The sequence below is a fragment of the Chanodichthys erythropterus genome, chromosome 17 (genome assembly GCF_024489055.1).
Source record: "Chanodichthys erythropterus isolate Z2021 chromosome 17, ASM2448905v1, whole genome shotgun sequence".
In the NCBI taxonomy this organism is placed as follows: domain Eukaryota; kingdom Metazoa; phylum Chordata; class Actinopteri; order Cypriniformes; family Xenocyprididae; genus Chanodichthys; species Chanodichthys erythropterus.
This window is the reverse complement of record NC_090237.1, coordinates 33,084,330-33,100,223: the sequence shown is the minus strand read 5'-3', so window position 1 is coordinate 33,100,223 and position 15,894 is coordinate 33,084,330. Positions and strand designations below refer to the sequence as shown.

The window sequence follows — 15,894 nt, the reverse complement described above, 5'->3', positions numbered from 1 at the left end:
AAAAGCATGCAGGAATGGTTGAAAAAGAAAAAAAAATGTACTGTTTTAAAATGTCCAGCTATGAGTCCTGATCTCAATCCCACTGAAAATCTTTGGGGTGAGCTGAAATCTGCCATTGGGGAAAAGAACCCTGTAAATGTTTAAGAGCTTGAAACAATGGCAAAGGAAGATTGGGAAAAAATAACAGCAGAGAAATGCAAGAAGCTTATAGATGGCTACAAGAAACGTTTGGAGGCTGTCATTGCTGCAAAAGGGTGTGCAACCAAACATTAAGGAAGGGTGCCTTTATTGCTGCCCATGCTGTTTTTTCCTGTTTCTTCTTTCAAATTACTACATGCAAGTTGAAAAACAATGTTCTTTGTTTAATTACTTTGGACCTCCAATTAAAAATCCTGATGATATAATTTTGATACATTTTCATTTATTCTTGAAGTTATGCAAAGTTATGCAAAAAAATGAAGGGGGGCAATAATGGTGAGCAGGACTGTATGCGAACTGAACTGAACTGGACGATGACATCACTGTTTTCTCAGAGCTGCTGTATAGATAAATGAACTAAAATAGTAACTAATGATTTTTACAGCGGAATGAATCAACACTGAATTTACTTAAGCTGAACAATGACACCATTTTCTTCTAGAGCTACTGTGCAGCCAAAATAATTTCCTGTTAACACTTTAAAGCTGCTTTGACACAGTCTGCATTGTTAAAAAAGTGCTATATAAATAAAGGTTACTTGACTTGACTAAAAATGAATCATGACTTCCCCTACTGATCACGTCTTTCCTGTGCCAGGCATGCCATGTGGTCCTGCGTGGTACTGCATCCTGCATCACAGGATCCTTTTCCCTTTGAGGTGCATTCTCTATGGCCCCATCTGCATTATTTATGTAACTTACACCACAATGTAAATATTATAAACTCACCAATGCCATAGAGTGCAATCCTGGTATTTCCTTTCTGCAGAAGAACTGGACTGATCTCAAGTTTCTCCACTGAATGACTGCGGCCAAAATGATTGAGCAGGCCAGAGCAGCTCAACAGGTCTATAGCACATAGTCCATCAGCCTGGAATACACATACAAACCAAACACAAAAACTGAGAAAATAAGATTATAGGAAGGAAGACATTCAATTGCCTAATCAATTTTCTAATCAACATTTAAATTGTATCTCTTACTGACCAACTGAACACATCAAGACAGAATACGCAGTAACACTTTCTATGAAGACCATGCTTATAATGAATTATAGCACCATTTATACATATACCATTTATAAGTAAGAATTAATGTTCTATAAATATATTTGGTAACACTTTATTTTAAGGGTCCAGAATAATGCATTAGTTAAGAATTAATTGATGATTAACTTGTTCACAATTAAGCATTAGTTAAGAATGAACACACTAGTAATTAATGATTAACTTTACATTGTAAGGGTCAGAATTATGCATTAGTTAAGCATAAATAAACTAGTAATTAATGATTTACTTGTTTACTAATTATGCATTAGTTAAGAATGGACACAATAGTAATTAATGATTAACTGAATGTACAGTAAATGCCTTTTAGTCATTATCTACAACTTAATAAACCATATATTATTTTTGTGTAGTGATGTAATTATATTTCTGTGCCATTCTATTAAGTTAACTGAACAATAAACTAGTAACTATGCTTAATTACTGATGGGTTTGCAGTTATAAATTGCTAAAATAGTGTAATAAAGACAATTTGACCCCCAAAGTGAAATGTATATCCACATTAATTATGGCACTTATTGAATGATATTCAACTTTATTGAGCAGAATAAGCCAATAATTAAAGCAAAACTACCATTAATACAGTACTAATAAAGGCAATTTGACCCCCTATTCTAAAGTGAAAGCTAAATCCTCATCAATTATGGCACTTATTGAGTGATATTCAACTTTATTGAGCAGAATAAGCCAATAATTAAGGCAAAACTACCATTAACACAGTACTAATAAAGGCAATTTGACCCCCTATTCTAAAGTGAAAGCTAAATACACGGTCCTTACTAAAACAATTATTAATACATAACTTTTACAGACACATAACATAATTTTTTTGTATGTTTGGATAAAGGGTGAAAGATACAACATGGACATATTGGCAACATTTAAATGTAAGAATATTATGCTTTTAGCTACCACGAAATACTTTTATATCAAAGATATCTGTATAATTTTCCTTTTACCATTTTATACATAAATGTTTTATCCTTAAACTCAAACATAACCATTTTATAGAGAATATAAAATGAACGTAATGGATATTAATATTTAGAAAAATGAATTTTAGTAACACTGTATTATTAAAAGAATGTTTTGAGCCACTTAATCCACTTAAACCTCTAAACCTATACATAACCATTTCTTAAAAATATGTAGAATAGTAGAAAAGTAGAAAACAGACAGAAAAGTGTAACTTAATCACAATAATTTCTTTATTAGGAAAATGTCAAAAGCGATACCAATAGTAGTCCGAATGGTGATGTGTTGCAGTCGCAGTCCTCTCTGGTGATATATAATCATTTTATATCAGGTACAGAGCAGAATTTAAGTTATTAATCCACGAAAATGGTATTCCACTTCTTTTTTTTTTTTTTTTTGGTATTCCACTTCACTTCACTTCACTTCACGGCATGTTGCAATCTGTGACGAAGCAAGCGAGAGCCAATGAGCATTGACATCACTGCCGTAAAACGTGCCGTGTCAAGCTTTTTGACGGCGGCAATTTTTGAATTCATAACGATCGCTGGATTTGTTTACGGTTGTTGAGGACGGAAATGAAGAAGATCGACGGATGAAGAATTCAATTTGGATCTGTTCCTCGCAGTCGTATGGATTATAAAGATGTGGATTAAATCAGGTTAAATTGACGTCTTTTGTGATTTTATGTTGCGTTTTGGTGTATTTTCTAGTCCTGTGTCTGAGAAAATGGCTTTTGTGTCCCACGGAGAACAAAATAAGTATTACATGATAAATAATGGTTAGATGATTACAGAAATGTTATTCATTTTAAGGTTTTAAAGTAGTTTTGTTTAACGTAATTTGCAGTGAAAGTCACTAACAGCAAACTGTTTTTACATGTAATAATTTTTAGTGCTGTCAATATTGTAGTTTCAGTGTATGAAAACGTAATTAAATATGTGTTGTAGAACCACACTTTGTGTAAAAATACATTCTCGTGCGATCACGCTGCAGAATAATTAAAAACAAATAGTGTAAATAAGAACCTATAAAGGGATCAAATTATCTTTAAAGTTTTTCCTTAATTATTGGCTTATTCTCCTCAATAAAGTTGACTATCACTCAATAAGTGCCATAATTAATGAGGATTTAGCTTTCACTTTAGAATAGGGGGTCAAATTGCCTTTATTAGTACTGTATTAATGGTAGTTTTGCCTTAATTGTTGGCTTATTCTGCTCAATAAAGTTGAATATCATTCAATAAGTGCCATAATTAATGTGGATATACATTTCACTTTGGGGGTCAAATTGTCTTTATTACACTATTTTAGCAATTTATAACTGCAAAACCATCAGTAATTAAGCATAGTTATTAGTTTATTGTTCAGTTAACTTAATAGAATGGCACAGAAATATAATTACATCACTACACAAAAATAATATATGGTTTATTAAGTTGTAGATAATGACTAAAAGGCATTTACTGTACATTCAGTTAATCATTAATTACTAGGTTATATTTGTTTATTTATAGCGTAAATGTCTTTCAAATATTTAATAAATTGTAAGTAATTGCTAATATGCCTTACTATATGTTAAATTAATCATTATATACTATTGTGTCCATTCTTAACTAATGCATAGTTGTGAACAAGTAAATCATTAATTACTAGTTTATTTATGCTTAACTAATGCATAATTCTGACCCTTACAATGTAAAGTTAATCATTAATTACTAGTGTGTTCATTCTTAAGTAATGCTTAACTAATGCATTATTCTGGACCCTTAAAATAAAGTGTTACCATATATTTATAAAGACTCATTAAGACCTATACTGCATTATAAGAACAGTTATAGGTTACATTTATATTATTTTCATAATTACTTATAAGCCATGCATTTACTTTTAAATGTGGATGCTCATACACCGATTTATAAATGATCATATATAAAATAGTTCCAGAGACATTTGTTTGCTGTACCAATTAGTTATCAATTATGTCTTTAATGGCTAATGTTTGCATTAGAGGTCATGAATGGTCATTTTAATTTGTTAAAATCTATATCTCCTCATCCATATGCATGGTATTTCTTATAGCAGTTTGGAATTATACTTTAAAAATATATATATTGTTGCAGTGTTTTGCTAGTATGTAACATTAAAAAAGATTTATTTTCAGCTGATTGAATTGATTTTTTGTTTTTTTTCCCCCATTATTTAATTACAGGAATTATTGTTCATTAGTTACACTTGAAAGTAAACAACTTAAAATGTGTAATTCATGATTTCTTAACATTTGATTTAGGAAAATAGCATCCTAAGGGTTTTCACTTTACTTAAAGCCTTCAATTATGCATTTCTAGAGATCAGTAACTGTATTATCACTCATAAAAGTATTTATAAGAACACAACACGGGTATTAATTACAATATATTCAATTATTTTACAGAAATAAATCTGAATTACTAAAAAGTCATTGTAACTGTAATATAATAACATTATAGCAATGCAGGTTGCATCTTTATAAAATACATTCATAGAACCATACGACTAATTAATACGTATAAATCACTATGTAATGGATTATGAGCATGTGCATTCAAAAAGAAAATGCATGGCTTATAAGTAATTCTAATAATAATATAAATGTAACATTAACTGTTCTCATAATGCGTTATAGGGTTTGATGAGTGTTTATAAATATGTTTAGAAAATAGTAATACTTATAAATAAGTATAAATGGTGCTATAATTCATTATAAGCATGGTCTTCATAGAAAGTGTTACCGAATACGCAATTACAACTTTTTATAGCTGAGAATCAGAAGTGCTCATACTGTTTTACTTTACTGCATTGTGACACTGCCACATAAAGGACATGTTTTACCTATCTGTATGTAACAGTACATTTGGGTATCAGAGTTTTAAATGGTTGTACATGTTTCCTTGTCCATTTTACCTCCTCTTAACATGGTGTGTTTGTCTTTTGTGAATGGGACTGTACCTGTAATGTAGCAAGCACATGTCAGGAAGTAGGAAGTAGAAGTAGAGTATCATATACACTGTGTCAGAATAATGATTTATTACCCTGATTTATGGCCTTAATTTATGACCCAGATTTTCTGTGTGTTGTCACTCAAGCTGGCTGGACAGTGGATGTCAAATATGTTTTATGAGGGCTGTGAGCCTTGATTGGCAGGTCAGTGGTTGTCAATGGTTGTTTTTTAAGGGTTGAATTTGTGGCTGTTGTCCCCTCAAGAGTGTCAATGAGATATAGAGTGAGTTGGATTTATAGTTAGATATATGGGTAAATTTATGGAGGTTGTATCTCAGCCCAGATTTGGCATTTTTATGACATTTTGGTGAATCCTGGGTAACTGGCTCCTTTCAGTCTGTTGGGAACTGATGGTGACCATGTTTTTCCTTTGATTGTGGGGTGGAAGTCACCCAAGCAAATTTCACACCTCAGTGTTAAAATCAGTGCTGTTTGGGGTCAATGGGGTATATGTTAATTGAGTCAGAAAATCTGAGTCAAGACATTAAGGATGTATTACCCCTACTACACACTGGCTATATTTATTTAAAATTAGATGTCTGGGCATGTTCTTTTTAGAACAACTGTGTGTGTGTGTGTGTGTGTGTGTGTGTGTGTGTGTGTGTGTGTGTGTGTGTGTGTGTGTGTGTGTGTGTGTGTGTGTGTGTGTGTGTGTGTGTGTGTGTGTGTGTGTGTGTGTGTGTGTGTGTGTGTGTGTGTGTGTGTGTGTGTGTTGGCACCATAGGATGATGAGTAATACCAAAACTATAGATTAATGTTAGTTCCTAAGACAAAGAATCAGAAATATTCATCAAGCCAAAGAGTCCTCATTAACCACACACCCCAGAATAGGTGTTGTTTGGGAGATGTTCTTTTTGGAGCATCTGTATCTGTGTTTCCAAACTCACCGATATGATCTATGTTAAAAAGACAAAAGAATGAAAAACATTTATTTAACTCACAGTGAAGGTGATTCTGAGTCAATCCTCTGTGTTTGTGTTAATGGTTTTACGACATTGCTTAGATGTCTTCATCAAAACCTTTCTGGTGATTCACTGGGCTCTCACACAAAAATATCTGATTTAGTGCTGATTTAGTCTACATAACATTATTCAATTCAATTCACATTTATTTGTATAGTGCTTTTCACAATATGCATTGTTTCAAAGCAGCTTTACAGGGAGTGCATGTCAACGTTTCAATAATCTGGTATCAGAGTGTGCAAGTTGTGCAATTTCAGAAATGTATATACAAATCACCCAGTTAGCTAACAATTTATTAATTTAAACAATGTATTAAATTATGGAAGAAACAATGTGCTTACTGAAGTTATGAAAATATGTTAACGAATGATTAGGATATATAGAAAAATTTAGCACTGGTGCATGCTGATCCAGAGTTTGGGGTCCTTGCAGGGGGTTGGGGTCATATCTCCACAGGAGTTGAGGCATCTGAAGTCTTCTTCAGATCTGAATGTGTCTTTACTTTTGATACATTTGAAAAGTTTTAGTTTTAATAGTTAGTGTGTGTGTGTGTGTGTGTGTGTGTGTGTGTGTGTGTGTGTGTGTGTGTGTGTGTGTGTGTGTGTGTGTGTGTGTGTGTGTGTGTGTGTGTGTGCGTCTGTGTGTATGTGTGTTGCAAAAGAACAAATACATACAAATACAGTAAAATAAGACACACAATTTTAAACGTTTAAATATTTACACATTTGTTTGCCACAAAAGCAAGACATGTTGTCTATTTTCTTTAAACGTTTTACTTTACTTTTATTTTTTAATTTCTTTTAAAACAGTCTGATGACCAGCATTTTTATAACTAATGTAGCTGAGTGGTTTCCTCACACGAGCAAAAACTAATCTAGGTGTTATCTTTGTGAGGGCAGAACACAAAAGTTTGTGTTGAGTGATCAAGATTCATACTAAAAGAAAACTGTGAGTATGCTTAAACATGTAATTATACAATATTCTCAATTATACAACATTTTCAATAGGAATATTATGTTTTCATGTTGTCAAGTTTAGCTTGTTTGTTTTTTACTATCAATTTTTTAACTTCAACATACAGCACAAGATTAAAGAGATGAGTGTAGAATGTTTCAACTATTACCATCGTCTTTGACCCCAAATAAACAGGTGTTTTTCTCTATATGTGTGTGTGTGTGTGTGTGTGTGTGTGTGTGTGTGTGTGTGTGTGTACGTGCATGCATATGTGCGTGTGTGTTGCAAAAGAACAAAAACACATTTACTTCAAATTTCTGAGTTAAATAAGTGATTTTAATCATTTAAACATTTATACATCTGTTTGCCATAGAAAGCAAGGCATGTTTAAACAAAACTTTTACTTTATTTATTCTTTAATTTCTTTTAAAACAGTCTGATGACCAGCATTTTTTATTACTAATGTAGCCAAGTGGTTTCCTCACACGAGTAAAAACTCTTTGAATTTGTTTGTGACAAATACATAATTCCCACTTAGAAAACTTTTTTAAATGTATGGATGAACCTTTTTTCTTTTGACAAAACTACATTTAAAATTATTTACTTGAGGTGTTTAACAACCACAAGGGAATCATGTTGATCATTAAGTTTTAAGCATATAGTACAAACTTGCAAGGCTCAAGAAAACTCTTCTAGGTGTGATCTTTTTGAGGTCGAAACACAAAACTTTTTGTTGGGTGATCCAGACAAAGCTTTATACTTAAAGAAAATACTATGGAAGTCATTTTCAAACTGAAAGTATGCTTCAACATGTTAATATATAACTCAATTATACAACATTTTCAATAGGGATATTATGGTTTCATGTTGCTTTTAAAGTTTAGTTTGTTTGTTTGTTTTTTACTAACACTTTTTAACTTCAACTTCCAGCACAAAATAAAGAAAGTAGCTTAGTATGTTTCAGCTATTTCCATTTTCTTTGACCCTCAAATAAACAGGTAACGGAATGTTCAATGAAAGTGACAATATACAGTTAGATATTTTTCTGTGTGTGTAAATAGTTGTGCTAAAATCTATGTGTGTATTTTTACACATGGACATATTTTATCAGGGCTATGTCACACCGCTGTGATGCAAAGTTCCACACTTCTGCAAAAGCTATAGATAATTTTCAAACATAATCTTTATATAGAATTAAATGTATCCAAAACACCAAAAAAGAGGAAATCACTAAGAAAAGAGGGTACAGCACACATTGAAAAGTATAGTTATAATAAAAATACAGAAACACATTCGTGAGCAGTTGTGAAAATTTGTAAATGTAGTTTTGCAAATTTTTATTACTCTCCTAGTTTTAGTCATCTTGTTCAGATAGCAGATGACACTGTTCACATTATGTTTGTTAGACTGTGTTTTGTTTTTTGCTGTCACATTCAGAATAGGAATAAAAATGAAGAATTTAAGTGATAATCTTTCTGATTGAGAGTGTTTGATTAAATTGATGTTTCTTTTAGTGCAACTTTCCAGCTATCTATGATATGGGATCACATGAAGCATTAACACGAAAAGTAAGTCTTGCTGTTTCACACTTAAGTACACTATCACTTACACTAAGCAACGCCCTGAAAGCTGCACATTCATTAAAGTTTGAGGTTGTTCAACAGCTTTTCACACTCTGGTAAAACTCAAAGATAAAATAAAAAAATATATGCACAAATCACCATGTAAATTCAAGTGTCAAATCACTAAGAAAAGGGTACAACATACAAGAGAAGCACCATTTATAATAAATACAGAAAACACAAAAAGCCACTCGTGAGCAATTTCTAAGGTTGTTACAAGTTTGTAAATCTGGTTTTGTAAATGACGTTTTTATTATTCCACTAAATTTAGTCATCTTGTTCAGATAGCAGATGACACTATTCGCATTGTATTGGTTGGGATGTGTTTTTGTTTTAGGTGAAGACAAACCAGTGTAAGTGCTTTTCCTCACATGGGAAAGCATGTGTGATGAAACTTTTTAAATGTATGACTGAACTTTCTTATTTGACAAACCAGCATTTCAAATTATTTTCCTAAGTTGTTTAATGTCTGCAGAATAATTTCTTTCAACATCCCGCTTGAGGTGAAAGATTATAGTATGTTTTCAACTATTATCACCATCTTCTCTGTCTCAAATAAAGCTACTGTATGCGCTAAAAATCTTTGTACATTTTTGCTCTTCTGTCAGGTTTGTTAGAGGGACTATGCTGCAAACACATTAAGAGCCATAAAGTTACATGTCCTTGTAAAGGCTATATATAAAATCAAACAATCTTTATACAGGTATTATATTTGCATAAAAGTACATTCAAGAGACTAATTTACTATGAACTTGTGTAAGGCATATAGGAAAAAAACAATTAGCTATAAAGAATACAGAAATCCTCTCTCCTGGTCTATTGTGAAAGTTTATGTTGTTTTGTAAATGACATTTTTCCACTAGTCGATGATGTTGTTTACATTTTGTTTCTTTGTTTTTGTATGTTTGTACAGTTTGTAAAGACTACTCTCAGAATGTGGTCAAACATGTTCACAGGAGTTAATGAAAACATTATCGAATACATCATAAAGAGAATTAAATGGCTTCTTCTAGTTCTTCGACATGACACTGCTTAAGACTAAACCAATGATATTTCTTTTAGGTCATCTTTCTGGTCTGTCTGCAATGTGGGGTCACAAGACACAACGCCCCAACATGAAAAGTGAGTCTTGCTGTTTTTCTCTTATACAGTTATTACACTTCAAACTTTTCTAACTATTACACTTAAAGCTGTCCGTTTCATGGCACAGTCATAGATACACAGTTCTTTTGTGTTTGTCTTTAAGTAAATTAATTACACTTGATAAGTAGTAGTTTTAAGTGAAGGGTGGGATAATTCAAGCCCCTTTTTATTCTGTCAACACCAATAATTTGACACCAGTGTTTTTTGGTGTCTGTCCTTTAGATCTGATCCAGAAAACAGACATTGTGTTTTTTGTCTATACCATTTGTTATTCTTTTTATGAAAACGTGATAAGCAGTTTTTGTCCTCAGCACCAAAATACTAAAATGTTCTAACATATCGTAAATGTTAATAGTTATAACTAGTGAATATGCAAGTGAACTGTTTTTACTGAGATAATTTACAGTTATATGTGAAACAAACTCAGTCTCAGTCAGTTGGATTCTTGTTTCTATTGAACACTGTTATTGTACCGCATGTTTAACAATGCTGGTGTTCTCGGCCTCATCCAACTTCACACAAGTCACAAGGTTTTTCCCAGCAGTCAACTGACTCTGAAACCAACTCAAATATTAGGATGTAACAGTTTGGAGACATTTGTGTTTATTATGCTTCTTCGATTTGTTTGCACTTTTCCTGAAACACACAGCTTTCGAAATTGTTTACCAATTTTTAATATCAACATTTTCAGCGTATTGCTGTGTGCTTGTATTGTTTGTTTGTGTGTGTGTGTGTGTTTGTGTGTGTGTCTGCTTTCCTTACACTCCTTAACAACTTTGAAAAACAATTTTTTTCCTTGAATCTGGTGTAATGTTAGTGAACTCTAGGTGTTCTTAGCTTGTTTGTCCACGTACGTTCCCCATGAATTTGCATGACTTAATAAAATAATGGTTTAAATCTTCGTATTCGTCATCCGAGCGCTGAAATAGATTTTTTTGAGGCGGTATGTGGATACTGAGTATAGCACAAGGAACTCTGAAATATGTTATCTTGTAAAACACCTAAGTATTGGATGTTTCACACCTACAGGCCCTATCTCCTGAATTTGCCATTTAAATAAGGTTTAAGATAAAGTAACTAAAACACAGAGACATTCTACAGCTCTAGCATTACAACGGCTACTCCAAAAACTCTTGAAACATCTGTGATGTCTGTAACACCGACAAGAAGTTCTGTTGAAACGGATCAGTTTCATATAGATGTCCCAATCTCTGTGTTCATTGCTATATGTTTGTTTTTGTTTAATAAAACTGTGATCGGATCTAATGTCCCTGACTTCTAAGAATCTCTATGTTATAGAAATAATAATGGTTTATTCAGATTGCAGAATACTGTTTAAAAGTGTTTGTATATTTTGAAAAAAACTAAAATTACCAATATGTAGTGTTATATTCAATATGTACGGTGCATTTTAATTTTTCTCAAAACAATTTAATATGACAATGTTACTAAAAGTCTTAAACTGAACATCTTACCATTATCTTCAGTATAGATGTTAACTTAAAGTTGCCATAGAATGAAATTCCATCCTATCTACATGTTATGGATCTTATTGTGAACAATTTTGTTTGTTTTGTTTTGATCATTTTATTTTGTTTTTTAATCAAAATATCATAAGTAGATTGAATGAGTGAGTAAACTTCTCTCTGGTGATGTATGCAGGACTTTTACATTTTGCTATTTCTGTTGCACATTGTGTCGTAAATTTTATATCATTATTTATGACTTCCTGATTACAAACCCCCATACACCCTGCACAACAGGGGGCAAGGGCGGTCCCCAATCGGCTGTCCTGATAAGTTCTACAGAGAGCTCAGTTATCGCAAAAAAACTGGGTTTCCTAACCGATCTGTGTGAGGGAGCTGGTGCTGCAACCTATAGACAACTGTACCAACGTGGACTGCTGTGCTACTGCAAACATCTCTTTGAGCAAAATTTGAGGGAACATTGTCTGATTGTCAGATGGACCGCCAAAATCAATTTCAACATTCCTGTCTGTCTGAGCCTGACGCTTCTTCGACTCACACTTTGGGGGATCAGACCCAAAAACCTAAATTTCAAACCGTGAATGCGGAAGACCTACATTTAAGGACTGACTCACAGGAGATTCCAGGAACTATTAGAATCTTTCAGCATCGAATAGGGGACAAAGTTTATACCATCCACCAAGTTGAGTTCTGAAAAATCCATCTTCAACGCAGCAGATTTCTGAAATGTCTACGCAAAAGCTGATGGAGAACGACCCACCTTTGAGTTCTGATGAGGCTGCGCATCGACACCCACGTGCCAGTGCGCCACGGGCAATGAGTGCCCTCTAAAAGGGATCTTGGACTGTATGTTTAAAGATTATTTCAGAGGACAGATGGTTAGCTTGATGCACCAGATCATCAATGCTGCATTTGATTCGAATAAGGACTGTGAGGGGGGTACCAAACGTGTAACAAATCTCAAAAAGTTAATGGATGTCGTAAGAGCCCTGACAAATTTCATGGTATTCTGATGTCTTGAGCATGTGTGTTTACACCAAAGAGCCAATCTGTGTAATAATAAGAAAAGTTCTGGATGTGATGTCTGGATGTACTGAAGAGTTAGGAGTTACTGTGATTCTCTGTATGTGTACAATTGTTACAGATGTTTGTGTCTCACTGTGTTCAAACAATGCTGTTGATACTATCATCGGCAAAATTGTTGAAACCCTGGTCAATTACACCCTAGACCGAAACATGATAGCCTGCCGAGATTTTCTTATATGTTTAGACCACTTGTAATTTCATGATTACTGTTTTACTTGTGTATGTAATGTCATTCTTCAAACTTCAATGTATATTCAACATTGTTGAAATAAAAGTTTGAATCACTTGTTGTTATTTACGACCATGTCTGAGTTCATTAAAAACAGTATGACAAAACTTGCAATCCTGGTTCTATATGAGGCAAAAAACGAAATAAAATGATCAAAACAAAACAAACAAAATTGTTCACAATAAGATCCATAACATGTAGATAGGATGGAATTTCATTCTATGGCAACTTTAAGTTAACATCTATACTGAAGATAATGGTAAGATGTTCAGTTTAAGACTTTTAGTAACATTGTCATATTAAATTGTTTTGAGAAAAATTAAAATGCACCGTACATATTGAATATAACACTACATATTGGTAATTTTAGTGTTTTTCAAAATATACAAACACTTTTAAACAGTATTCTGCAATCTGAATAAACCATTATTATTTCTATAACATATAGATTCTTAGAAGTCAGGGACATTAGATCTATCTACAAAAAAATCTATTTCAGCGCTATTTAAAAACTCGGATGACGAATACGAAGATTTAAACCATTATTTTATTAAGTCATGCAAATTCATGGGGAACGTACATGGACAAACAAGCTAAGAACACCTAGAGTTCACTAACATTACACCAGATTCAAGGAAAAAAATTGTTTTTCAAAGTTGTTAAGGAGTGTAAGGAAAGCAGACACACACACAAACACACACACACACACAAACAAACAATACAAGCACACAGCAATACGCTGAAAATGTTGATATTAAAAATTGGTAAACAATTTCGAAAGCTGTGTGTTTCAGGAAAAGTGCAAACAAATCGAAGAAGCATAATAAACACAAATGTCTCCAAACTGTTACATCCTAATATTTGAGCTGGTTTCAGAGTCAGTTGACTGCTGGGAAAAACCTTGTGACTTGTGTGAAGTTGGATGAGGCCGAGAACACCAGCATTGTTAAACATGCGGTACAATAACAATGTTCAATAGAAACAAGAATCCAACTGACTGAGACTGAGTTTGTTTCACATATAACTGTAAATTATCTCAGTAAAAACAGTTCACTTGCATATTCACTAGTTATAACTATTAACATTTACGATATGTTAGAACATTTTAGTATTTTGGTGCTGAGGACAAAAACTGCTTATCACGTTTTCATAAAAAGAATAACAAATGGTATAGACAAAAAACACAATGTCTGTTTTCTGGATCAGATCTAAAGGACAGACACCAAAAAACACTGGTGTCAAATTATTGGTGTTGACAGAATAAAAAGGGGCTTGAATTATCCCACCCTTCACTTAAAACTACTACTTATCAAGTGTAATTAATTTACTTAAAGACAAACACAAAAGAACTGTGTATCTATGACTGTGCCATGAAACTGACAGCTTTAAGTGTAATAGTTAGAAAAGTTTGAAGTGTAATAACTGTATAAGAGAAAAACAGCAAGACTCACTTTTCATGTTGGGGCGTTGTGTCTTGTGACCCCACATTGCAGACAGACCAGAAAGATGACCTAAAAGAAATATCATTGGTTTAGTCTTAAGCAGTGTCATGTCGAAGAACTAGAAGAAGCCATTTAATTCTCTTTATGATGTATTCGATAATGTTTTCATTAACTCCTGTGAACATGTTTGACCACATTCTGAGAGTAGTCTTTACAAACTGTACAAACATACAAAAACAAAGAAACAAAATGTAAACAACATCATCGACTAGTGGAAAAATGTCATTTACAAAACAACATAAACTTTCACAATAGACCAGGAGAGAGGATTTCTGTATTCTTTATAGCTAATTGTTTTTTTCCTATATGCCTTACACAAGTTCATAGTAAATTAGTCTCTTGAATGTACTTTTATGCAAATATAATACCTGTATAAAGATTGTTTGATTTTATATATAGCCTTTACAAGGACATGTAACTTTATGGCTCTTAATGTGTTTGCAGCATAGTCCCTCTAACAAACCTGACAGAAGAGCAAAAATGTACAAAGATTTTTAGCGCATACAGTAGCTTTATTTGAGACAGAGAAGATGGTGATAATAGTTGAAAACATACTATAATCTTTCACCTCAAGCGGGATGTTGAAAGAAATTATTCTGCAGACATTAAACAACTTAGGAAAATAATTTGAAATGCTGGTTTGTCAAATAAGAAAGTTCAGTCATACATTTAAAAAGTTTCATCACACATGCTTTCCCATGTGAGGAAAAGCACTTACACTGGTTTGTCTTCACCTAAAACAAAAACACATCCCAACCAATACAATGCGAATAGTGTCATCTGCTATCTGAACAAGATGACTAAATTTAGTGGAATAATAAAAACGTCATTTACAAAACCAGATTTACAAACTTGTAACAACCTTAGAAATTGCTCACGAGTGGCTTTTTGTGTTTTCTGTATTTATTATAAATGGTGCTTCTCTTGTATGTTGTACCCTTTTCTTAGTGATTTGACACTTGAATTTACATGGTGATTTGTGCATATATTTTTTTATTTTATCTTTGAGTTTTACCAGAGTGTGAAAAGCTGTTGAACAACCTCAAACTTTAATGAATGTGCAGCTTTCAGGGCGTTGCTTAGTGTAAGTGATAGTGTACTTAAGTGTGAAACAGCAAGACTTACTTTTCGTGTTAATGCTTCATGTGATCCCATATCATAGATAGCTGGAAAGTTGCACTAAAAGAAACATCAATTTAATCAAACACTCTCAATCAGAAAGATTATCACTTAAATTCTTCATTTTTATTCCTATTCTGAATGTGACAGCAAAAAACAAAACACAGTCTAACAAACATAATGTGAACAGTGTCATCTGCTATCTGAACAAGATGACTAAAACTAGGAGAGTAATAAAAATTTGCAAAACTACATTTACAAATTTTCACAACTGCTCACGAATGTGTTTCTGTATTTTTATTATAACTATACTTTTCAATGTGTGCTGTACCCTCTTTTCTTAGTGATTTCCTCTTTTTTGGTGTTTTGGATACATTTAATTCTATATAAAGATTATGTTTGAAAATTATCTATAGCTTTTGCAGAAGTGTGGAACTTTGCATCACAGCGGTGTGACATAGCCCTGATAAAATATGTCCATGTGTAAAAATACACACATAGATTTTAGCACAACTA

At 32.8% G+C, this 15,894-nt stretch overlaps 1 protein-coding gene across 9 annotated transcripts in view; it reads right to left on the bottom strand.

Annotated features, from left to right (window-relative positions):
- The window catches only part of mre11a (MRE11 homolog A, double strand break repair nuclease), a 200,420-nt gene that overhangs the window by 73,082 nt on the left and 111,444 nt on the right, over positions 1-15,894 (bottom strand). For all 9 annotated transcript variants that reach the window (XM_067365344.1, XM_067365345.1, XM_067365347.1 and 6 more), the window contains one exon: positions 927-1,068. In XM_067365344.1, the coding sequence (XP_067221445.1) occupies positions 927-1,068 (142 nt within the window). The remainder of the gene's footprint in view (positions 1-926; positions 1,069-15,894) is intronic.